The sequence below is a fragment of the Sinohyriopsis cumingii genome, chromosome 6 (genome assembly GCF_028554795.1).
Source record: "Sinohyriopsis cumingii isolate HCF-2022 chromosome 6, ASM2855479v2, whole genome shotgun sequence".
Classification (NCBI taxonomy): Eukaryota; Metazoa; Mollusca; class Bivalvia; order Unionida; family Unionidae; genus Sinohyriopsis; species Sinohyriopsis cumingii.
Window position 1 is genome coordinate 79,746,546 of NC_142966.1, and position 21,972 is coordinate 79,768,517.

The 21,972-nt window shown below is 33.5% G+C and overlaps 1 protein-coding gene across 7 annotated transcripts in view; it reads left to right on the plus strand.

Annotated features, from left to right (window-relative positions):
* Positions 1–7,760: 7,760 nt before the first annotated feature.
* LOC149797300 (baculoviral IAP repeat-containing protein 3-like) overlaps positions 7,761–21,972 on the plus strand; it is a 42,705-nt gene continuing 28,493 nt past the window's right edge. For 2 of the 7 annotated variants that reach the window (XM_089962013.1, XM_089962020.1), the window contains exons 1-2: positions 7,761–7,846; positions 17,788–18,095. In XM_089962013.1, coding sequence (XP_089818139.1) covers positions 17,922–18,095 — 174 coding nt within the window. In that variant the 5' untranslated portion in view covers positions 7,761–7,846; positions 17,788–17,921. Of the gene's footprint in view, positions 7,888–16,246; positions 16,340–17,745; positions 18,096–21,972 lie in introns of those variants that run through there. The other 5 variants (XM_089962015.1, XM_089962017.1, XM_089962016.1 and 2 more) reach the window with 5 other exon arrangements.

The window sequence follows — 21,972 nt, forward strand, 5'->3', positions numbered from 1 at the left end:
TCAATATTTGCAAAATTCCAGAACTTTTCACGGTCGGGGAAAAAATTATCACTCCTCCTGACTTTTTCCCGATTTCCCGGTATGGGGTATCACGCTGCTGTACTACCAAGAACACATTATCCTAACATCAGGATAACAAGTGCCAACATTAAACTCTTAATGCTGAGCACCTAGCGCGGAAGCTGTGCCATTTTTGTCTTTGGTATGACTCGGTCACGGTTTGAACCAGCAACCTTCCCCATCCAAGACTGACGCTCTAGCCACTAGGCCAACAAAGTGGTCTATAGGCAAATGGAAATAAAAAGAAGAGATAAAAATACAGAGAGGGAAGGAAAAAGGGGAAATGTAATTTAGATTAAAACATTAGAACTGAAAAGTGAAATGCGACCCTCCCTTTACATGCACGCTTGTGTTTTGATGCTATCATAAATAATAGGTTAGTATCAATTGTTAGAGAAGAGGAAGTAGATTAATATGACCAAGAGAGCATTGAAATATATTTGTACAAAGTGTACTTATTGGCAAAACTAATAAAATCTACACTTCATTGTCATTGCAACAAGCCATTAAGTATGATGTGGTTAAGGAATGTATCTTGAGGGGTGATGAGTTGGTAACTGACATATATCAACACAGGTTAGGAATTTCAAATGGAAACTTGACAGACTTATATTGCAACAAGAAAGTGCAAGTTATTTCTGATCACTAAAGATTGAAAATTAAGCAACATAATAAAGACAGTCTTTCCAAAGGCTCCTATTTTAAGAGGTCATGGTCACAGTCCTGTACTGAAAGCAATAACTTTGTTGGATCAAACAAATCAGTCTGATTTAATTATTGAGAATTAAAAGCCATTTATGTTGAAAGGTTCAATATCACCTGTAGGCAATTCTACCAAAACCTAACCCAATTAAAATATTAAGGGACACAGGAGCTTCTTAGAGTCTTTTATCAGGTACATTGCCCGTACCTGAGAAACAGTCTGGACAGAGTGTTCTTATTCAGGATGAAGACTCAGGCTTTGTTTTTCCTCTCCAGTGTAGTGCATTGGACCATTGGATTATGAAACCCAGTGATCGACCTACTGAGCTGCTATGGCCACCTACCCAATACTGTTTGAAACCAAAGAATTAAAAAAATTAACAGTAGGAAGTTGAGAAGAAATTTAACTGAGCCAGATAAGCATGTATAAATATGACACATATTTCACTGAGTATAGTAAATGTTCATCTCCACAAAAATGTTTAATATAAAATAAAGTCATTTTAGTTAATATGTATGTCTTTATTGAATAAATACAAGAAGCTGGCCACAGCCTGCATATTGAGCCCACTCATGAACAACATTCAAAATGTTGGTTAGAATGGTATTAAAGTGAAAGAAAGTAAAAAACTGTACCAATGAGGATAATCAATGGGTGTTGATGAACGAAAGGACATCAACTTCCATCTAAAAATGGCATCACAGGAAGACATATGCAATACTGCTGCATTGTTACATGAAAATATCATCTTATTTATCATTACCTTCTGCATGGACAATCTCTATTATGATCAGATAAGGTAGTTCCTTCCAAACTTGATAAAACGTCACACTATCAATTTGTTTTTGGAAGGAACATCAAGAAGCAAGAGAATTTCCTTTGTAAAGTGTAAATGTGTTTGAGTAATTCAAATAATTTCATCTTTACATATTCAGAGAAAGAAGCAAACAAAGTTTAAGTTATCTGCGCTATAATTCCAATTAGATTTTTTTCCCTAAGTCCAAAAGAATGATAAAAATGAGACGTGGGCAGCAAACCTTTGAACACACTTAAAATAGGTGCATAATACAAGTCAAGAATATGGATGTGACATAATCACATCGATTAACATTTTAAACATCTGACAAACAGAATGGTTGCATAAACAGATTCATCTGAAAAATGTTTAATAAGTTTTGCCTTCAGAATATTCAGACAAACTTAGGTTGGAGCAATAAAATTGTACTAGACTTGCATTTAAGGTATGCAATGTCCCATTAATCTGGCTCCATGGACAACTTGCCATAATAGTTCCTTCTTCTTTGCCTCTTCACATGTTGCTTTTCCTGGTAGTGAATCAGTTCTTATAAAATGTCCCTGTTGTATGAGTTGTAGCTAGTAAAACAAGTAAACAAGTTTAATTGATAACATCTCTAGTAACATATCAAATCAAAAATGGAACAATGCAACATTAATTAAATATGATTTAGATATACTGGAACAATTAGTTTTGACATAATATGAACTCAGTTTAATGATGTGAAATATAGTTATCACCAATTTTTTTAAAACAAATTTGAAAGTATATATGTTAGCATTAACAGTGATTTCTTTATTTTCATGTGAAAGCTTGTAATATGTAATAAATCTATTTCTGATGCTGCTATAATGTTCTGAAATATAATTATTTTGATACAACAAAAGGTCCAAGCAGTCTAGTATGATACATTTAAATAACATCCTATAATCATGTAATTTCAACTTATAGATACTCCTAAGTGGATATCCTTGACACACGAGCTCGTCTTCCAATGCAGATTATAACGTGTTCTTGCAATTAGTTGTTTGTGGTAACCATCAAGAAAGGAATTCACAGCCTTAGTTGTTTTTCTGATCACATAAGGATTTTTTTAAAGCACTGCACATTAATTTATTTCAGATGCTAAACTCCAGGGGCAAGAAGTTTAATATAATAGTATATAATCTTCACAAAATTCTGCTGTTATGTAAATTTAATTTGCAATGCTTGTCAGTTTTTTATTTTTTATTTTGTATTTTACTGCATACTAATGTAATGCAACATTGTATGCTGGACTTGACCATGTCCAAAATTGAGTTCATCTCCTGCTTGACCTGAACTGATATTTTTTTAAATTTTATTTTGTAAACAAATAATATAAAGCTATAATATTCTCTATGTTGTTGTTGTAGTTGTTGTAGGGTTTAACGCCATTTTTCAGCACAAGATCGGCTATACAAGGCGGCCAGTATAACTGGTGGAGGAAGAACCCTGGAAAACCCAGGGAAGAACCACTGACCCACGAGAAGCTACTGGCAGGCTTTCCCACATGCCCACGCTAGCCGAGCCTTGGACGCGAACCCACGCAGACAGAGGTGAGATGGCAGTGATCTGGAATGGTGAGCGCTCTAGACCACTCGGCCACTCGCAGCTCTATGTGTATAGGCTTATTATCAGGATCATTATTAACAGAAGAAGTAAATATGTTTGCTTGGGTCTGGGTCTAGGTTTTGAAATTCCCTTAGTTTAATTCACATAGTCCAGGTTCTGCTTTCTAATAATAACTAACATTTTTATTTTGTAAGCATTAGGATAATTCTAGAAGGTTATTGTCAATTAGGTATTAGGTTTTGTTTTAGAAAATGCTAACAGTGACCTGAGGTCAATTAGAGTACTATGTAATCTTGTAATTGAGAGGATTTTTCAGTCATGCTTTAAGATCTAGCACTTTCAAGTTGAAATATACATTGTGTTCAGTATTTTATTCCGGACTGGAATCTTTTTCTTCAAATTATTGAATTCAAGTGATTATTTTCTCTGGAAATACAAAAGTGTTCTGATAAAAATCTTGGATAGAGACAGTCACTGGAATACATAGTGAATTCAAACCTGGAATTATACTACTGTGATTCAACAAAAGACTTGGAATGTGAACACCCTACAAGCTACTACAGACAGCAACAACCTCAGTTTTGGATTTAACATATTAATTACATTTTCACTTTGCATTCTAGGGAAATAAATTATTTGTTGAATTTTACAAAGCTTATTGCTTTTCACTCTTTTCTGTTACTTATCTTAAAAGCATATATCTTATGTCTTGCTATGATCTGACCTTTAAAATTGGGACCTAACAAATATGTGAAAATGGTGAGCTGTAATGTATTTTTGCATGTAGTTTCATCACCATATTTCAAGAAGCTAAAAAAACTACATATCGGATATGTAAAACACATTGTTATGGGGTTTAATGCCATTCTGCAGCACAAGATAGGCATACATGGCAGCCAGTACTAATGGTGGAGGAAGAACCAGGGAAAACCCCGGAAAGAACCACTGACCCACGAGAAGCTACTGGAAAGCTTTCTCACATATCCACACTGGCCGAGCCTGAGACTTGAACCCACGCAGACAGAGGTGAGATGGCAGTGATCCATAACGGAGAGTGCTTTAGACCACTCAGCCAACATGATAGAGTAGATGGATTTTAAATGAGCAAGTAAAATATAATAAAAAGTGGTGCGAAAATACAGGGACAGTATGCATACTTTATATTACAATACATTTAGGTATTTTATATTCAGAAGTGCATTTAATTAATCCAATCCTAACTAATCTCATATGTTTTAATTAATTAATTAATTAATTAATTAATTAATTAATAATAATAATAATAATAATAACATAATTTCATTAAAAAAATACATACTTTATACTACAATACATTAAGGGTATTTAATTATAACAAGTGAGTTTAAATATTCCATTCCTAATTGATCCTACTTGTCCTGACATCAAAAGCAAAAAAATATTTAATTAAAGTGGATTAAAAAGAGGAATAACTGTTTCATGTTTAAAGCATGATAATTTGGTGCTTTGATTTATAAGCATTCTTGATATATGTTAGCATATTAATTATATAATGTCATTTAATTATTTTATTTTGCTAATTAAATTTAAAGAAAGAAAGTGATATCATGGTACATACTGATACTGATGTAAGGATACAAGAAAAAACTAATGTTAAGTGGTAATTCAATATATGCTTCTTGTTGTATCATGTTTGAACAGTTGTAAATAATTTTTACTCATTTGTACAAATGCAGTCTTCTTCTTCTGTTTCCTTAGTACGTTCAGCGGTGCACTTTGCATATTAGTTACCTCAACAGAAGCATTTTAATAAGAAACGGCTGATTTTTTCAAAATTATAGAATATATTAAAATGGAATGTTTTCTGCATAATTTGAGTGTGCAGATTTAAAAAATGAACCCATCTTTATGATATCTTTTCAAAAAATTCACAGGAAGCATTCAAACAAATGCACTGTCCACCATTTTTAATATTGGTCTTTGGCAATTATTGAAAATTCTTGACCTCATGTTATTTCAAGCTGAAATTTGCATATTTCTTACATATATTTTATATAGAAATGTTTTGTGAACATTCAGCTTTAAGAATAAATTGACTTTTTATATGTTCCAGGTAATTCAGAAGCCCCCCCCCCCCGTGCCTTTTTGTCAACCTTCCCAACTTTTTGGCATGAAATACTATATTTTTGAGTCATATACAAGTTGAAATTATATGTTGCTTTTAAAATGGAATATTTTCTGCTTAATTTGAGAGTGCAGATTTAAAAAATGAGCCCACCTTTATGATATCTTTTTAAATAAATTCAAAGGACGCAATCAAACACATGTACCGTCCACCATTTTTAATATTAGTCTTTCGCAATTTTTTAAAATTTTTGACCTTATGTTATTTCAAGCTGAAATGTGCATATTTCTTACATATATTTTATATAGAAATGTTTTGTGAACATTCAGCTTTAAGAATAAAATGACTTTTTACATGTTCCACGTAATTCAGCATCCTCCTGTGACTTTTTATCACCCCTCCAACATTTTTGCATGAAATACTATATTTGTGAGTCATTCACAAGTTGAAATTATATGTTGCTTTTAAAATGGAATATTTTGTGCTTAATTTGTGTGTGCAGATTTCAAAAATGAGCCCATCTTTATGATATCTTTTCAAATAGATTCACAGGAAGCATTCAAACACATGTACCTGTCTACCATGTTTAATATTGGTCTTTGGTCACTTTTTGAAAATTCTTGACCTCATGTTACTTCATGCTTAAAGTTGCATACTTTTTTTACATATTGTTATACATAAATGTGTTGTGAACATTCAGCTTCAAGAATAAATTTACTTTTTCTATGTTCCAGGTACTTTCGAAGACTTTCTGTGCCTTTTTATCACATGCCCCCTAACACTTTTGCATCCAATAGCATAATCATGAGTCATACCAAGTTGAAATTGTATGTTACTCTTAAAACCAATAGTGCATATTCATCACAGTGTTCTTGTACATAAACACATTTATCTGAAATCACAATTTAGTAACTAACAATTGCTATTTTAGAATTCAGTTATCATAAGATATATTTGGTCAGTTTTCATATCTATAAAATAAAATCAATGACAAAAGGTTTTCCACTAAGTATTCATTACAGTAAGTCAGGATTTCTATAGTGTCAACTTACGATGGTGCAAGATTCAATTTTGGATGTCCAAAATTTTCGATATTTTCATAATAATTCTGACCATTGTTTTGAGCAATATTACATAGTTCATGAAGTAAAGACAATTGTGGTGTCAGAGATAGAGAAGAAACTGGTACTGAGTTGATTCTCAAGAAATATTTATGATTATGTATTTGTTTAAATGGAGAAATACTACAGATTGATTCTCTATAACTTGGCTTATGATGCCAATATACATATTGATATTCACAAAAAATGGCATGACAATTTTAAATGAATTTGTTTTCATTCTTTTACGTCTTTTCCGTCCCTACTAAACATGAACATTTTAATTTTAATACCAGTCTCTCTACATAAAACCGTAGAACAGATGACCTGACATTGATGACAGCACAGTGATCACAATCACATACATATTATCAATACATCTAGTATAACTGAGTCGTTGAGTGATACTCCGGTCGAGTCTCTTACTTCGAAAATATATTACACAACAAAAGTTGTACAAATATTTTGTAATAAGTTTGGTATAATGAATGACAGTACATCTGTATAATCCGATTCCTTGCTATAAGCATCTGCCTTTTCATACAATCAAGTTTTCGTGTGTTTTTGAACCCAAATTATGTCGTATTGTTGTCATTGTTTACATTTTGTACGGACCCATGTGCCGGGAAGAGTTACCATTCTTGCTGGCACGGGTGACCTATGCAAAGATGTAATTCGTGGTTTTTTTTTCGCAAATATTCGCACACATTTTACCATTATTCTCGAAAAAGAAATCCAAAGTATTTAAAAAGTAGGCGTAGGTGAGCGTATATGTTCATTTATTTAGTTTTTGAGCGTTTTGAAAAATTCGTTTTTCGTTTTTTTTTCCGCTGAATAAGTTGTACAAATGGCCCAGTGTCATATACGCTAAATATAGATATTTGACCTTTCAACCATGAATACATTCGGATGTAATAATGTTGGCTTCCCCTGTTACTATTGGACTCACGGTACTAATTCAACTCCAATGCTTAACATATGGAAACACTATCATATTCAAAATTCAATAACATAAAATTTATGGGTGCTGATAATGACACCTATAATTCTTCATGCACATCTAACCTTGGTGCAAGCTGATGTGTGGAGAACACCATATGACCCGCGGCATTTTGTTTACATACATGTGCATGAAACACGTGTTATTGATTCTGCACCAAATGAATCAGGTGCTACTTTCAGTATTGAGTACTCCTGAGTCAAGCCTGTACAAATGCTAAAATTGCATCAGTAGAAATTTGTCAATATTTCTTTTACATTACGTATAGGTTAAGCTCTCAAAAGGTATTTTCCTAAAATTTTAATTTTCATTATTAACCAATTATGGACCACCAAACCTGTAAATACGCTATTATTTCTAGACTGGTTCACAGATTTTCCGAGTAATTAGAACCGCGTGTCCTATTCTTATCTGGAAACGGTCCCTCTTTGTTTAAGTTTGGCCACGGTTAGAAGGACGACGGATGTTTGAGACTTAAGTCTGAGGAATTGTTAAGTATTGTCTTGATTTTTAATTAACTACAGTTTTCAGGTACAAGTACGCATGAAATTGTAACAATGAATAGTAGCATGCATTTACACTCTGAATTCACAAGCACTTGCTTTCGTTTGACAAAAACAACTCATATTAGCACAAAGCTTTTGTTTGTGTTGTGGGGACGGGAGTGTGTGGCAAAAAGACTTCTCATCTGGAAAATGGATTTTTCAGCGTACATAACGGACTATAAATTTTAATATAAATAGCTTAAAGAGACGTTTTTAGAAAGGTAGTTTTCTTTCTCCTCTCTCATTTACCGAGTGTGTTTGTGAGACTAAATATGTTTAAGAATGTTTCTATTTGCCTATGTAGATCTAAATGCATGAATAGAACAATTTTATTCTTTAAAAAGAGATACCCCGTTTACCCGCCCCCCCCCCCCATGATCTTTTATGTTAAATACTAACAGGAATTGATGCTGCTTAACGGACTTTTATAATAAGGGGCCATCCATATATGACGTCACGCGATTTTGGCCGATTTTTTTACCACTCCCTCCCCCCCTCGTCACTCATTTTTTAAACAAATTACTTCCCCTCGTCACGCATCGTCACACATGTGTGTCCCCCCCCCCCAGGTGCGTGACGTCATTTATGGACGGTCCTTAACACTAAAAGGACTTTTCTGTCAGAAAAAGGACTTCTTGTCTGCTAATAGGAATTTCCTGTGTACAACAAAGAGCCCTTAAAATTGCATATTTGTTTTATTTAATAATGCACTAAAGTAAAGAAATCAATTCATAATTGTGATTATCCTCAGGGGTCAAAAACTCGAATTCTAGGGAGGAGTAACTTCTCCATTAGGACAGAACAGGGAAATGTGAGAGCTGAACAAAAAACGTAATATATATATATATATATATATATATATATATATATATATATATATATATATATATATATATATATATATGTGTGTGTGTGTGTGTGTGTGTGTGTGTGTGTTGTTTTTGTTCTCTTGTTTCAATTATGCCCTCAATTTCTCAGCATTGTAATTAATTTAACTAAGTAGCTACCTTGTAATTGTACTTGCAAGTTAGTACAAATGTTTAGTCAACTACCTTTAATAAAGAATGGGTTTTTTTGTTGGTTTTTTTTTACTTATTGAAAGTTCACTTTAAAAGATTTCTAAACTTGTTTGTAGCAAATGTACACGTCTGTTAGATTATACTGTTAGTCAGAATTTCTTTGTTGCCGATAAAACATTATCGTATACAAACAAGCAGGTCTCCGCTTCTTTTTTTTTTATTTCTTCATTGCAAGAAAGGCCAACTGATCTTATGATCCTTGCATTTATATTCGTCATTTTATAAATGAAAAGTGTACAGTATACAAACTATATAACAGACTTCAAACTGCCTTGACACTAACTAGCGTATATTGTCGTGTACACAATGTACGTGAAACGTATACACCACTGCCACCCACAGGTGCTCGACGCGAGCTTGATGTTGAGAAGAAAAAAAATCCCAATAATCTGAAGGAAAAAAATCATACAGAGTGACAAAAAATACCTTAGATTACCGCCATGACCCGTTCTGAATTAGGACCCTCTCTATCATAATATATAAGAGAGAAGGTACGGAACTTCCAAATACTTCGTTCCACCCATGACCCTCGATTTCCTTCTGCTATTTTCGTCTTTAAAGGCACACGACCATACCATATCCCTTGTTTTACTCCTGAGATATTTTTCTATCCATCAAGCCATCATTGATTTTTCTGCGCTGTACCGAACTGAAGTTACGGGCTCCAAAACGTGCAATTTTCCCGAATTTTTTCATTGTGGACACTTGCGTACACATGTGTAAGCCGGTGACAATAGCTATATGGACAATGTTTTCAACTCTATGGTGCATCCCTTCTTGAATTACAGAACAGCGGTAGAAGCAAAAGTAAGTTTTTCACTTACCATTAACTCGATTCAACTTTAGGAATCCTGTTCCATGCAAGAATTAGACATTTGTCTTCTTCACTGCACATACATTGTATAACTACGACTCTATTTTCAAAATAGGTAAACTATGCGGCACACACGTCAACGCCGAAATATGATTTGCTCAAAAGGTTATACTTAAATAACATCCATGGATCAGAGAATCGTTTCACGATAAAGACTATTGTATCCCGGCAAAAATAGGTAATAACATGATCGCATCATGCTAGGAATCATTTGAATGTGTTACATTAATGACAGTGTACATTAAAGTATAACCTTTATAACCATATATGGACCGTATATACACAAGTTTCATCTGTAAAATACAAAATAATGTATCCTGACAAGCAGCATAGAGGGTGAACAGACCACTTTTTAGAAGGGTCCAAATGCCGAAATAAGCCTTCCTTAAAAAGAAAAGATTAAAATCGTGTAAATGACCTTAAAAATCACAATATTCTAACTACGTTGAGGATTCTCTCGAAGAGTTTATTTCATTTTTTTTTCTTACTGAAAACTCATCAAGTTAGGCCCGCCTATATTATGAAACGAACCAACTTGAGGTTGCACACTCTCTGGTGCTGTAATTAAATCATTATTTGTTATAATAAATAATGATTCATCCAGAATCATATACAGCTAGGTTAGCACGAGAACGACTAGAAGCGAGCGAGAAATAGCGCCACCTATATGATTAATTGAAAAAATATCGCGACAATTCAAAAAGATGTCGACGTTGCTACAACAATAAGAGGATTGGCAAGATACTCTGATGATTATAACAAGATCAGCTGGTCCTAAAATAATGTTTTACAAAGATAATACTGATTCCCCCGACTACAATCAGTATGAAAGAAGACGACCAAGAAACAATGCCAATAACGCTGGCACTGATGTGTGGCGGGTGGATCATGGTACTAATTAAAATTTCAACTTGGGATTTGCAACACGCCGAGCAATGTTGGAAGGGCCTCGTATAAATTTTTCATGCGCGATTCCATTATCTCATATATATGGATTTTGCAGAAATGTTAGAAAAGTTATCTTTGGAGCTGAACACTCGGTTGCTCTTGTGAGAAAGGTTACCGACGACGACGCTATCTGGAGACCTGTTGGTGATCCTGGTAAAGTAATACTAACAAATCTTTCGTTGTGGATGCCGGTAATGACTCCAACGATCGCAGAAGAACAGCGACTATAATCTTTCATGGATACAGGTGGTAAGTCCCTGTTGTCATGGTTGGCAATAACCACGGACAGTGTTCAAACTGATATTAACGGTCAATTTACATGGCACATAGCATCACAGCAAAGTGTTTCTGCACCGCGACACATATTTGTTGCTTTTCAGAATTATAATTGAGTAAACTCACAAACTCACTCCCATATGATATTTGACAGACTTTTTGTTACTGAGGTTTCTTTACGGATAAACGGACAACAAGAACCAACAGAAAACATACTACTAAATTATGAACAAAATCGTATAGCACGTTTGTACCACCGGTTAATGACGTTTATCGGACGTGATCAAAATGTAGATACTGGTTTACAGATCTCACAACATGATTTTAAAACTCGGTATCCGATCTATTAATTTTCACTGGAGCATCTTGATTTATCAAAACAATCTATCGTTGATATACACTTCAGAGCCAGCGTGAATATAGGTGGTGGTGTTAATTACAAAGCAATCGCGGTTATCCTCAGTGACAAAGCGATGTTACTTGAAGGTGGTAGTGGTCGAATGAGGGTCGTTGATGCATCAGTGGAAAATCTTTAATCCACGTTATTTAAAAACACGAGTATTATCATAAAATGTCATGTCATCACGTTAGTGTTAGTCTGACTCCTGGTAAGATTAAAAAACTTCAATCAAATTCAGCAACAAACTGCGGAATGAAAATGTCACTAAAACGAGATCAATCACAGGTGGTAAAATAAATTATCATTATCAGACCGTCAACTTAAACATTTCAACAGCGCTATTCAACCGATAAGTTTTCTGGAGTTGTGTCTATTGTGTTAAATAAATGAACCGAAGAAATATTTATTCTGGAAGCAGCTGATAAGAAATTAACCGCAACATCTTTCTGGTGGTGTCTAGAATTTGCAGCTGAAACACCTCAATTGGTTACTGTATAAAATATAATGAGTACCTCAATGGACGTTGCATCGCAACATTATAGGTACAATCAAGTACGTGAATGGCAAGCAAAATTAAAATATACCATCGAACAATACGCAATAAAAATAAAGAAATATCGCAGACGTGTGGTTATTGTTGATGTTTTTGTTTAATCAGTGTCTGCTGTTGTTGGTGGAACCGGCGTGTTTATTATCAACGATAACTATGATGGCTCCAGTAGCTGTAATGATCTGTGTTTCAGCTAGAACAACAATTGCCGGTGTTCTCAATATCATTGGCAAAAAAAAAATATGTACTTGCACAAATGAAAAATTAAATGATTATATGATAAAGTTACATACAGCGACAACAGCAGACTCCAAATTATCATCGTTATTATCAAAGAGACTTAATGATGGAATAATTTCTGATTTTGAATTTTCAGAAATGATTAAAATATATCATAATGGCGCTGATATTAAAGGTTCAAATATATCCAATAATGACGTCGTTAGAACTACTTCAACAAATTGTAATGAACGCAACTCCGTTGAAAACCACGATGATGTCAGTAAGTTCGACTAATCCTGAATTTAATGTCAGTTTTCCAACTGCGATTCCAGTAAAAGAAATCGTACTAGCACAATAACGAGTATATTACAGCTGGCCAAACATCAGATCGAAATCATTTTATGCATTGCTAGCTAATAATTTGCTTGCATTTGCTAATAAGAAAAAACCGGATGGAACACCTGACTGGCAAGTTGTTGGGATACCCACTGGCAATATGAGATTAAACAAATCAATGATAAATTTCAGCGCAGAATAAAATCAATAACCAGAATAGAATCAACAATATCAATTAACATTCATGAGCCGACCTTATCTGCCACGATTGACATAAATTCTCCTGACTACGTCGTTGATATTTATCAATCTTCAATAAGATCCGTATTAGGTTGGCCCGATGTTCCACCTGTGCATGAAGGATAACCAGAACCGAAGTTAGATGAATTTCTCACGAACGAAAAGAGATTCATGGTAACTCAAAGATATCGAAGCAAATACCCATGCGTTAAATCAGACAGATATATTATAATTGACGGAAAATAATAACCCTCGATACCTTTTCGAATTATTGATCATGATCCAAAGACCTCTGCTGATATCGTCTATGAAAAAGATTTTATAAACCTTTCTGATAATATCAAAACCGAGTACATGAACATGTATTCAATATATCTACAATGGTTCAAAAACTATATTATAGAATATCCTAATGATGATCTATAGGAGCAAATTATTGATTCGATAAAACATCTGAATCAGGTTGTATCGGACCTTGAATTCGCTAATCGCACCATCATCGAGGCGATACATGGTAGTACGAATAATAGAGGAACGTCAAAATCCGTGAGACAAATTTACCTCGATCATTATGGAATAACCAAGGCGGATTTATTGATCTCTACATTGCCGGGATTTGCTACTGACGGGATAAAAAAATCGTTCAACAATTTCGTCAATGCAAATTTTCCTAAAATTGTTGAGTCATGGAGAAAAATAGCTTTACCTCCGGTTATTCTCAAACATCACAATGATCCATACGGAGGCGGTCGTCATATCTCTCCAGTAATCGTCAATATAACATCAACGATAGCGGTTAATCTTGTTTTTGATGTAATCGATGACAGCTATCAAATAGATCTTGGAAATCAAGTCTTGCTTAACAAGGATACATTTTATATTCATTCACTCCACAAGTACCTCCTGTGGATTTGATCGTGCAAGAACCAATCAATCCTGTTTATCTACCGTGTCATAATAATCAATTATCACGAATACATTTCAAACTTACTGATTATTTGGGACACGTAATTGACCTGCGTGGGAAGAATTGATTATAAATCTGTATGTGAGATCTTCGATCTAAGATTTCTAGCTTTGTTAGGATCGTTAACTTTTTTTATCTTAATGATTAGCGTGAACATCAGAAATGAAAAATTCAGAATAATAATAAAATATGATGATAATAAAATAATTAATAATAAAATATTTTTGATGATAATAAATAATTCGGAATAATAATAAAATATTTCTTATGATAATATTTCTGATGATAATACTGAATTTCTTACGATAAATAATTCAGAATAATAAAATATTTCTGATAATAGATAATTCAGAAAATTAATAAAATATTTCTGACAATAAATATTTCAGAATAATAATAAAATATTTCTGACAATAAATATTTCTGATGATGATACAATGTTTCTGATAAAATATTTCTGATGATAATATTTATGATGATAAAATATTTTTGGTAATAAATAATTCAGAATAATAATGAAATATTTCTGATGGTGATAAAATATTTCTGATAATAAATAATTCAGAATAATAATAAAATATTTCTGATAATAAATAATTCAGAATAATGATACAATATTTCTGATGATAATAAAATATTTCTGATAATAATATTTCAGAATAATAAAATATTTTTGATGATGATAAATATTTCTTATGATATTTTCTGATGATGATAAAATTCTATCTGATGATAAATAGTTCAGAATCATAATAAAATATTTCTGATGATAATAAAATTTTTCTGATAATAATATTTCAGAATAATACTAAAATATTTCTGATGATGATATTTCTGATAATAAATAATTCATAATAATAAAAAATATTTCTAATAATAATATTTTTGAATAATATTACATATTTATGATAATAAATATTTTTTAATAATAATACAATATTTCTGATGATGATATTTCTAATGATAATAAAATATTTCGAGAAAAAATCTGAAAGATTACACGTGCTCAGGGACAGTCAATATTTTTCACTTTCACTCAATCGTTTCATCAGTAACGAAGTTACTTTGGATTGTTTCATGATCTGACAATTTTTTCTTAATTGTCTTATACGAATATTAATTGTTTTATTTGCTTCGTTTTCACCGGGTAATTCTGATCTAATTTTTTCTACTGCGGTAGAGAGAGAGAGAGAGAGAGAGAGACGAATTCCCTCACTTCGTTATCTTTTACTGCAGCTAGTGATTGAAACATCGCCGTTTGAATTCGTTTTACGAACTTGTATTAAGATGGTAGCATGTATCCACCTTCATGTTTACGTTCTTGTAATATTTCAAAATCAGAAAAAAATCAGGATTTAGTTCATCAGATATATTAATTCCGTCTTTTTCTAATATTTTAGTAGCAGAAATAATATTGATGTTTTCGTAATTCATTATATACTAAATATATATTTAATATAAAAGTGGGGTCATTGCTGACACTTTTTGTTTTGCATTGTATTTACAAAATTTACAGTATTTACGATCTTAGTTAACTTAATTCTAAGGACGGCACCACATGCAATGTTAATTAACTTAATTCTAAGGACGGCACAATACATACAGCAGCATATTTACAGTATATACAATAAGGACGGCACAATACATATAGTATATACAATAAGGACAGCACAACATATACGGGAGCCATTCTCTATGCTCAACATATTTTTGCACACACCCTCCCATATCAAACAGTGGGTGATGCAAAATGAACACCCACCAAGTAGTGATGTGGTGAGGAGGTGTTTTGTTTTCTGTTGAGCATCATGGAGAGGCTGGGCCCCCAATAATATGTATAACAATCGCGAAATATGCTCAACCACCGACGGTTTTCAGTCATGGGACTCGATCGTCAGACCTCGAGTATCACAGTTATATGCTTTAGCTATGAACTACGGAAGCATCTGACAGATATATGTTTTAGAAATCATTATAAAGTCATCTTGCTCCAATTTATTTCTGTTCTGTATATAACATTCTGCCTTGACAAAGTTGGATTAATTATTACAGAGCAAAATAAATAAGCTGCGCAGAATTACAAAACAACAGTCAGTGCCTCTAGAAAAGGAGGTAACTGTTGAAATTCTTTTTCAAGGAGTATGGAGTTATCTCCCTTGGAGTAATAGGGAATAAAGTGACAACTGCAATTTACTGAACAATAACAAATAGAAGAAATTAAATAAAATAGTTAATCAGTATAAGCGGCATAACTACTTAATACCTACTGGAGATAGTTTAGTTTGACAGTTATCTCTAATAATAATGGAAGGTGATTTTTTGTTTATAATTTTTTGAGAATGCAGATTGGTATATTTTATCTGCTACAAATTGTACCGATTGAAATATTATATCTTCGCCAGTATCTGTATTTGTTGATTGAACTGATTTTGCAATTTTCGAATATTTACTAGTCCCTCCACATGCAACTCCAGCACCACGTCGCAGACACGGTTTTGGTACTAAACTTCCAAATGCTGTGGTGCAACAGCTGAAACAATTTGCATGTAAGTGTAATATACAAATACCAAGAGGTCCAAAAAGTCCAACATACATGCATTTATAGGTATTACAGTTGATGGTGAACAAAATCGTTGCCTTATTTCGCATGCCATTGCTACTTAGGCTTCTGAGCACGTTCGTAACATGAATGTCGTCATAGCAAACATTTCTTTGTGCTACTTAGGCCATTGAAACAAGTGCAGTAATTACAAGCACCAGAATTTAAAGTTCATAAATGGGGTCATGATTTTAAAAATCACATGGCTATTATTCCTCAAAAATAAAAGCCAGGTAAAGACGTTAGACAACTTTTAACAAATATGATTCCTAAAATCATATCAGTATTGCAGCGCTCTGGTATCACATGAGTTAAAGTGGATATTGTTCTCAGTGCGCATTTTCCCTCAGTCACATATTTGGGTTCTCCAGAGGTTTTTCAGAAGATTATTTTTGGAGCCAAACAGTCACATTAGTTCATAAGAACAATGCCAGTTTGGCTTATAGGAGGTAATCCTGGTTGTGTTGTCAACGTTAACATTATTATTGATCAGCTGATGAATACTAATGTTGATCAGCCTATGAATATTAATGTTGATCAGCCTATGAATATTAATGTTGATCAGCTGATGAATATTAATGTTGATCAGCTGATCAGCCTATGAATATTAATGTTGATCAGTCTATGAATATTAATGTTGATCAGCTTATGAACATTAATGTTGATCAGCTGATCAGCCTATGAATACTAATGTTGATCAGCCGATGAATATTAATGTTGATCAGCCTATGAATATTAATGTTGATCAGCTGATCAGCCTATGAATATTAATGTTGTTTAGGAAAATTTACAATTTAAGGCTGTTTCTGAAGAGTGAATTTAATCTTCTAAACATCATTTAATTATTTTGTATGATGTTGCAGTATATAATAAAAAGAAAATGTTAATTCTGGATATATTTCATCTTGTGCTATGACAAATTAATAATTTAACTTGTGGCATTGCCACTAATAAAATATCACTTTTTTTGTATCACACTTTGAAATATATCTGGTTCTAGCAACCCAAAAAATTAAATACCAATTTTTTTAAAAACACAAATGCAAATAAGTTTATCAAGACTAAAGTGTTTTTTGATGATGGTGTATTTGAAATTGGTCTTGAGCTTGACAAATTCAAACCTTACTTAATATGACCAGAGGTCTTTTGTGAAGGAATTCAAATGCAAATTAATGTGCAGATCAGAACTTACTATTGGCTTAAAATTACGCAGTTTTATTTTACTGCTACTAATGGATCATTACAATGATTGTTTCAGTTGCAACCAGTAACATTGCAAGCTATGCAGAGATTGCAATGCAATTTACAATGTCCATTTATCAATTTAAAGCATTTTTGTTTCACAATGAAAAGTAGAATCTTGAGCTGGTGTTCATGGAATGGATGCAATTTCAGAAATATCCTATTAAAGCTAGTTGTGTACACATGGTGAATGGAACTATTTGGACAACTCTTATGAAATTCAACAGAGACTGTTTCCTGATTGTCCACATCTAAATGGGAGGCAAAAAGGGTACGGAAACATCCTTATGAATCCAGAAGAAAGTGAAGATGTTGGTAGAGCAGATGGGGATTCGATACCACCAGCATCTCTCCCAGTTGCCTCGTTGCCTGGGTCAGGAACAGGTCAGAGTCAGGATGAAAGAAGCAGATTTGTATCTAGAGAAGCTCAGGAAACTACAAATGAGGATGACAATATAAGGGTAAGTTAAATCTCTCCAGAAAAATTCCTTGTATGTGGGGAAATTTTTGCACTGTTACCATTATGCAGATCTAAAATTGTAAAAAAGTTTGCCTAAATTTTTTTTTCGTGAAATGTGTTACTCCATAAAATACTGAAATGATAATGTTTTCATAGTTTTGATATAAATGAAATAGTTGCCCCCAAAAATATAACAAAATGGAAATTTCCCATATTGGTGCATGATGATCATCAAAATAATCAAAATATATATATTTATGCACATGTACCTGTTTTTAATATTTTGATGTACAGTGCCCTGATGGTTAACAGAGACTGATGGTTAATCGGGTGGCAGATAATCAAAGTTATACTGTAATTTCATATTGACATGTGGTTGTCACCAAAAGAATGCTTCTGCTGCCTAGTAGGTCCTAAATAAAATGATGCCAATTTGACATCCAGTATGGCCACCATGCCAGTCATACTGAAAATCTTTAATATTGTTATTGCTGTTTGATTCTAAACAGAAACTTTTATTTTAATATATGACCTTTACCAGAGGACTTCTTACGATACCTAGTTGGTCCTAAATGCAACTAGTGTTGATTTAACTTTCAAAATGGCCACCATAGCATCCTTCTTGTTATAACTCCACTTTCTGAATGGAAAATCATATTGACATAGTTTTCATCCAAAACTTCTTACATTGTCTACCTGGTCCAAAATGAAATTTTGACAATCTAACCTCCAATAAGTCCCCAAAGCGGCCATGATGAGAAGTTTTTGACTACTCGTCATGAGTGGATGGTCATATTGACTTGAGGTTTTTACCAGAAGACTTCTAATGATGTTTAGTTCATATATATATATATATATATATATATATATATATATATATATATATATATATATATATATATATGTATATATATATATATATATATATATATATATATATATATATATATATATATATATATATATATATATATATATATATGACCATTTTTAAAAATCTTGCCATTATTCAAAAACACTAGAGTTGGTTTCAAAACTTAGATGTAAAAAGAGAAAAAATTATGTTGTCTCGGATTGGTGAAGAAAAAGAATCCTGGCATAAAAGGCTTTCATGTTTCTGCAGAAGATACTGATTCACTTCAGAATATGGTTACCATTACTAAAAATTGAAACAACTTAATAGATCTAACCAATTTTGATAAAAAGCGGTCATGTATAAGGGACTTAATTTAAAGTTTTTACAAATGATGCTAATCTGTCAGGAGATGTGGTTCCCATTATGAAAAGTAGAAAAGCATGAGAAAAGGCTTCTTAGGTAATGCTAACAAGAATTCAGCCTAATCTGACACTAAGTACTTTCACATAAAAGTCATCCAGGTTTGTGTAGGGGCCCTGGGTGGCCATGTGATCTAAAGTGCTCACCTTTACCATTCATTGCTGTCTCACCACTGTCCACTTGGATTTGAGTCTCAGGCTTGGCCAATGTGGGTAACTGAGAAAACTTGCCAATAAAGCTTCTAGTGAGTTGGTGGTTCTTCCTGGGGGTTTTGCTGGTTCTTCCTCCACTAAATATACTGGCCTTCCTGTATAGCCTATCATGTGCTGAAGAGTGGCATTAAACCAAAACAACAGCAATAATAACAGATATGTATAAATGTTGCCAATCCACAACCAAATATTGCCACTGTTACTAATGATAGAAAAACATTAAAATCAAATTTAAAACAGTGCTGAGCAGAACTGGACATCATTTGACAGAAACATAATGGTGTTAAAGGCATTCAGATTTGTACAAATTTTGTACAAAAGTTGCTCAGCAAAATTAGACTAAATTTGATTGAAAGCATAATGGTGAAAATGGCTTTTAAATTCATGTGATTGATATTGATCACTTGTCAAATTTTACTGCCATTGCTCACTGAAATATGGTAGTCTATGCATTTGGGGATCATATCAACTGAGACTCCATCATGTTCCAAGTCCTCTACACACTGAAGATGACCATGCTACTGGAAGATATGGTATGGCATCTTTTGGGTCATCAGCAGTCGATGTCCTGCCATTGTTTGGCGCTGCATCATAGACCATCAGCAGTCGATGTCCTGCGCTGCATCATAGACCATCAGCAGTCGATTTCCTGCCATTGTTTGGCGCTACATCATAGACCATCAGCTCTAATTATTGTAAACTTCACCTTCTGTTAGCAAAGCGACAGCTTCCAATTGTATCTGGTTGTAAGTCACTATTGACATCTGAGTCTTTTCATGGGTGGAATGCATTCATTGGCTGTTCAGATGTGAATCGTTAATGTCAACCAGCATGCCTGCTAACATTTTCAGAACTTTACTTTAATCAGCACCATATATCAATTATTTTGCTGACATGCTGTAAAACTCTTAGTACATACGTAATACATATTCATCTGGACATGCATTTCAAAATCTCACTAATCTGAGGATCATCCTGGAGTCTTCCACCTAATTTTTGTTGAGGTAGATTTCAGTATAGGTGTTGCTTCACCTTTTGTACCTTCTCAGTGTTGTTGTGGATTTCATCATTTTTGACCATCTGTTCATGAGACAATTGTTAGTGATCACTTCTGTCTCCATGATGACCAAAACTTAAAACTTTGCATGTTATATCAGATGATCCAAGTTTCAGATTATATCATCTCAGAAGGACCTATCTTGGCATACGAAGGCATCCTGCTTTAGAATCAGCCCCTCCAGAAATCATAGTTTTCATGCCCTCATTCCAAAACTGCTGAACCTGCATGCTTGTCACATTATCAAACAAGCCCTTTGACAGAAACATGTCTGCTTAGAAATGGTTGACAGAATTACTTTGGCAGGAAGGGCCAGCACCTTGAAAACCTGTAAGTGGAAATTATGTGTCTTTGCCCAATATTGTAAGCAAAGGAAACTCCTTGAAAGCCTTTGAGCTACAAATCACCAGTTTCTTTGACTTTTAAAGAAGTTAATCCAGTGATGTCCAAGATTACTGTTCCATGATTCAAAATAAATTCAGTCCTCATGGAAGGTATGATGTAGGCCATACGAAAGATTTCTTGCCAGTTCTGACTAGTCTTTACTGAAGACCTTGGCAAATTTCCTATATAAATTTCCTGTATGCAATGGTCACCTGCCTTCCAGTCAGCAGATGTTTCCTAACCCAACAGTGGTTTCTTCCTGCCAATCAGTAAGTGGCACATATCTAAACGCATTGCTTAGATAAAGAAATGTAATGTGAATCAGTGTGCAAACATTTCTTATCTTCCATGTACTCACACTACTCCAGTCATGTATACAGTGTAACTCAAAGGTGTCACTAAGTCAGATTTAAAAGCGAAGCAATTTTTATCATTATGGTAAAGGATCAAAGTATTTTTGTTTTCTGGATGGTGGGAGAAGTTGTTGTTTTTATCATAGCAGAAATGGAAGTCGCCTTTTGCGCCAGTCTGACAGATATAGTTTGATATCTTCATCTATTTGCCCGTGAATTAACACAGTCCCTGAATATAAAGGTTTGTTTTTGAGAATAGATATGAGTTACATTTGTTATCATTTTGGTCAGTGGTCATTCAGTGTTTATAACTTGTTTCTAAGGACAGGCAACATTTTTGTTCATGGGTCACAAAAAATAGCCACATATGGCATCTTTTCATTTCCTATTCTTTACTGACTTCTCACATAAGCTGTCTTTTGATCTCACTGAGTTGAGCAACTGGCTTAACTTATGTAATTTCTAAAACATGAACAAACATGATTATTTGAAATCAGTGAAGATTTAATTTATAGAAACCTGTGTATAGAGGTCATTAGTGTATAATGGCCAGTTTGCCTTTTCCTATGGGTGACTTCTGGTGGCTGGTTTGACTG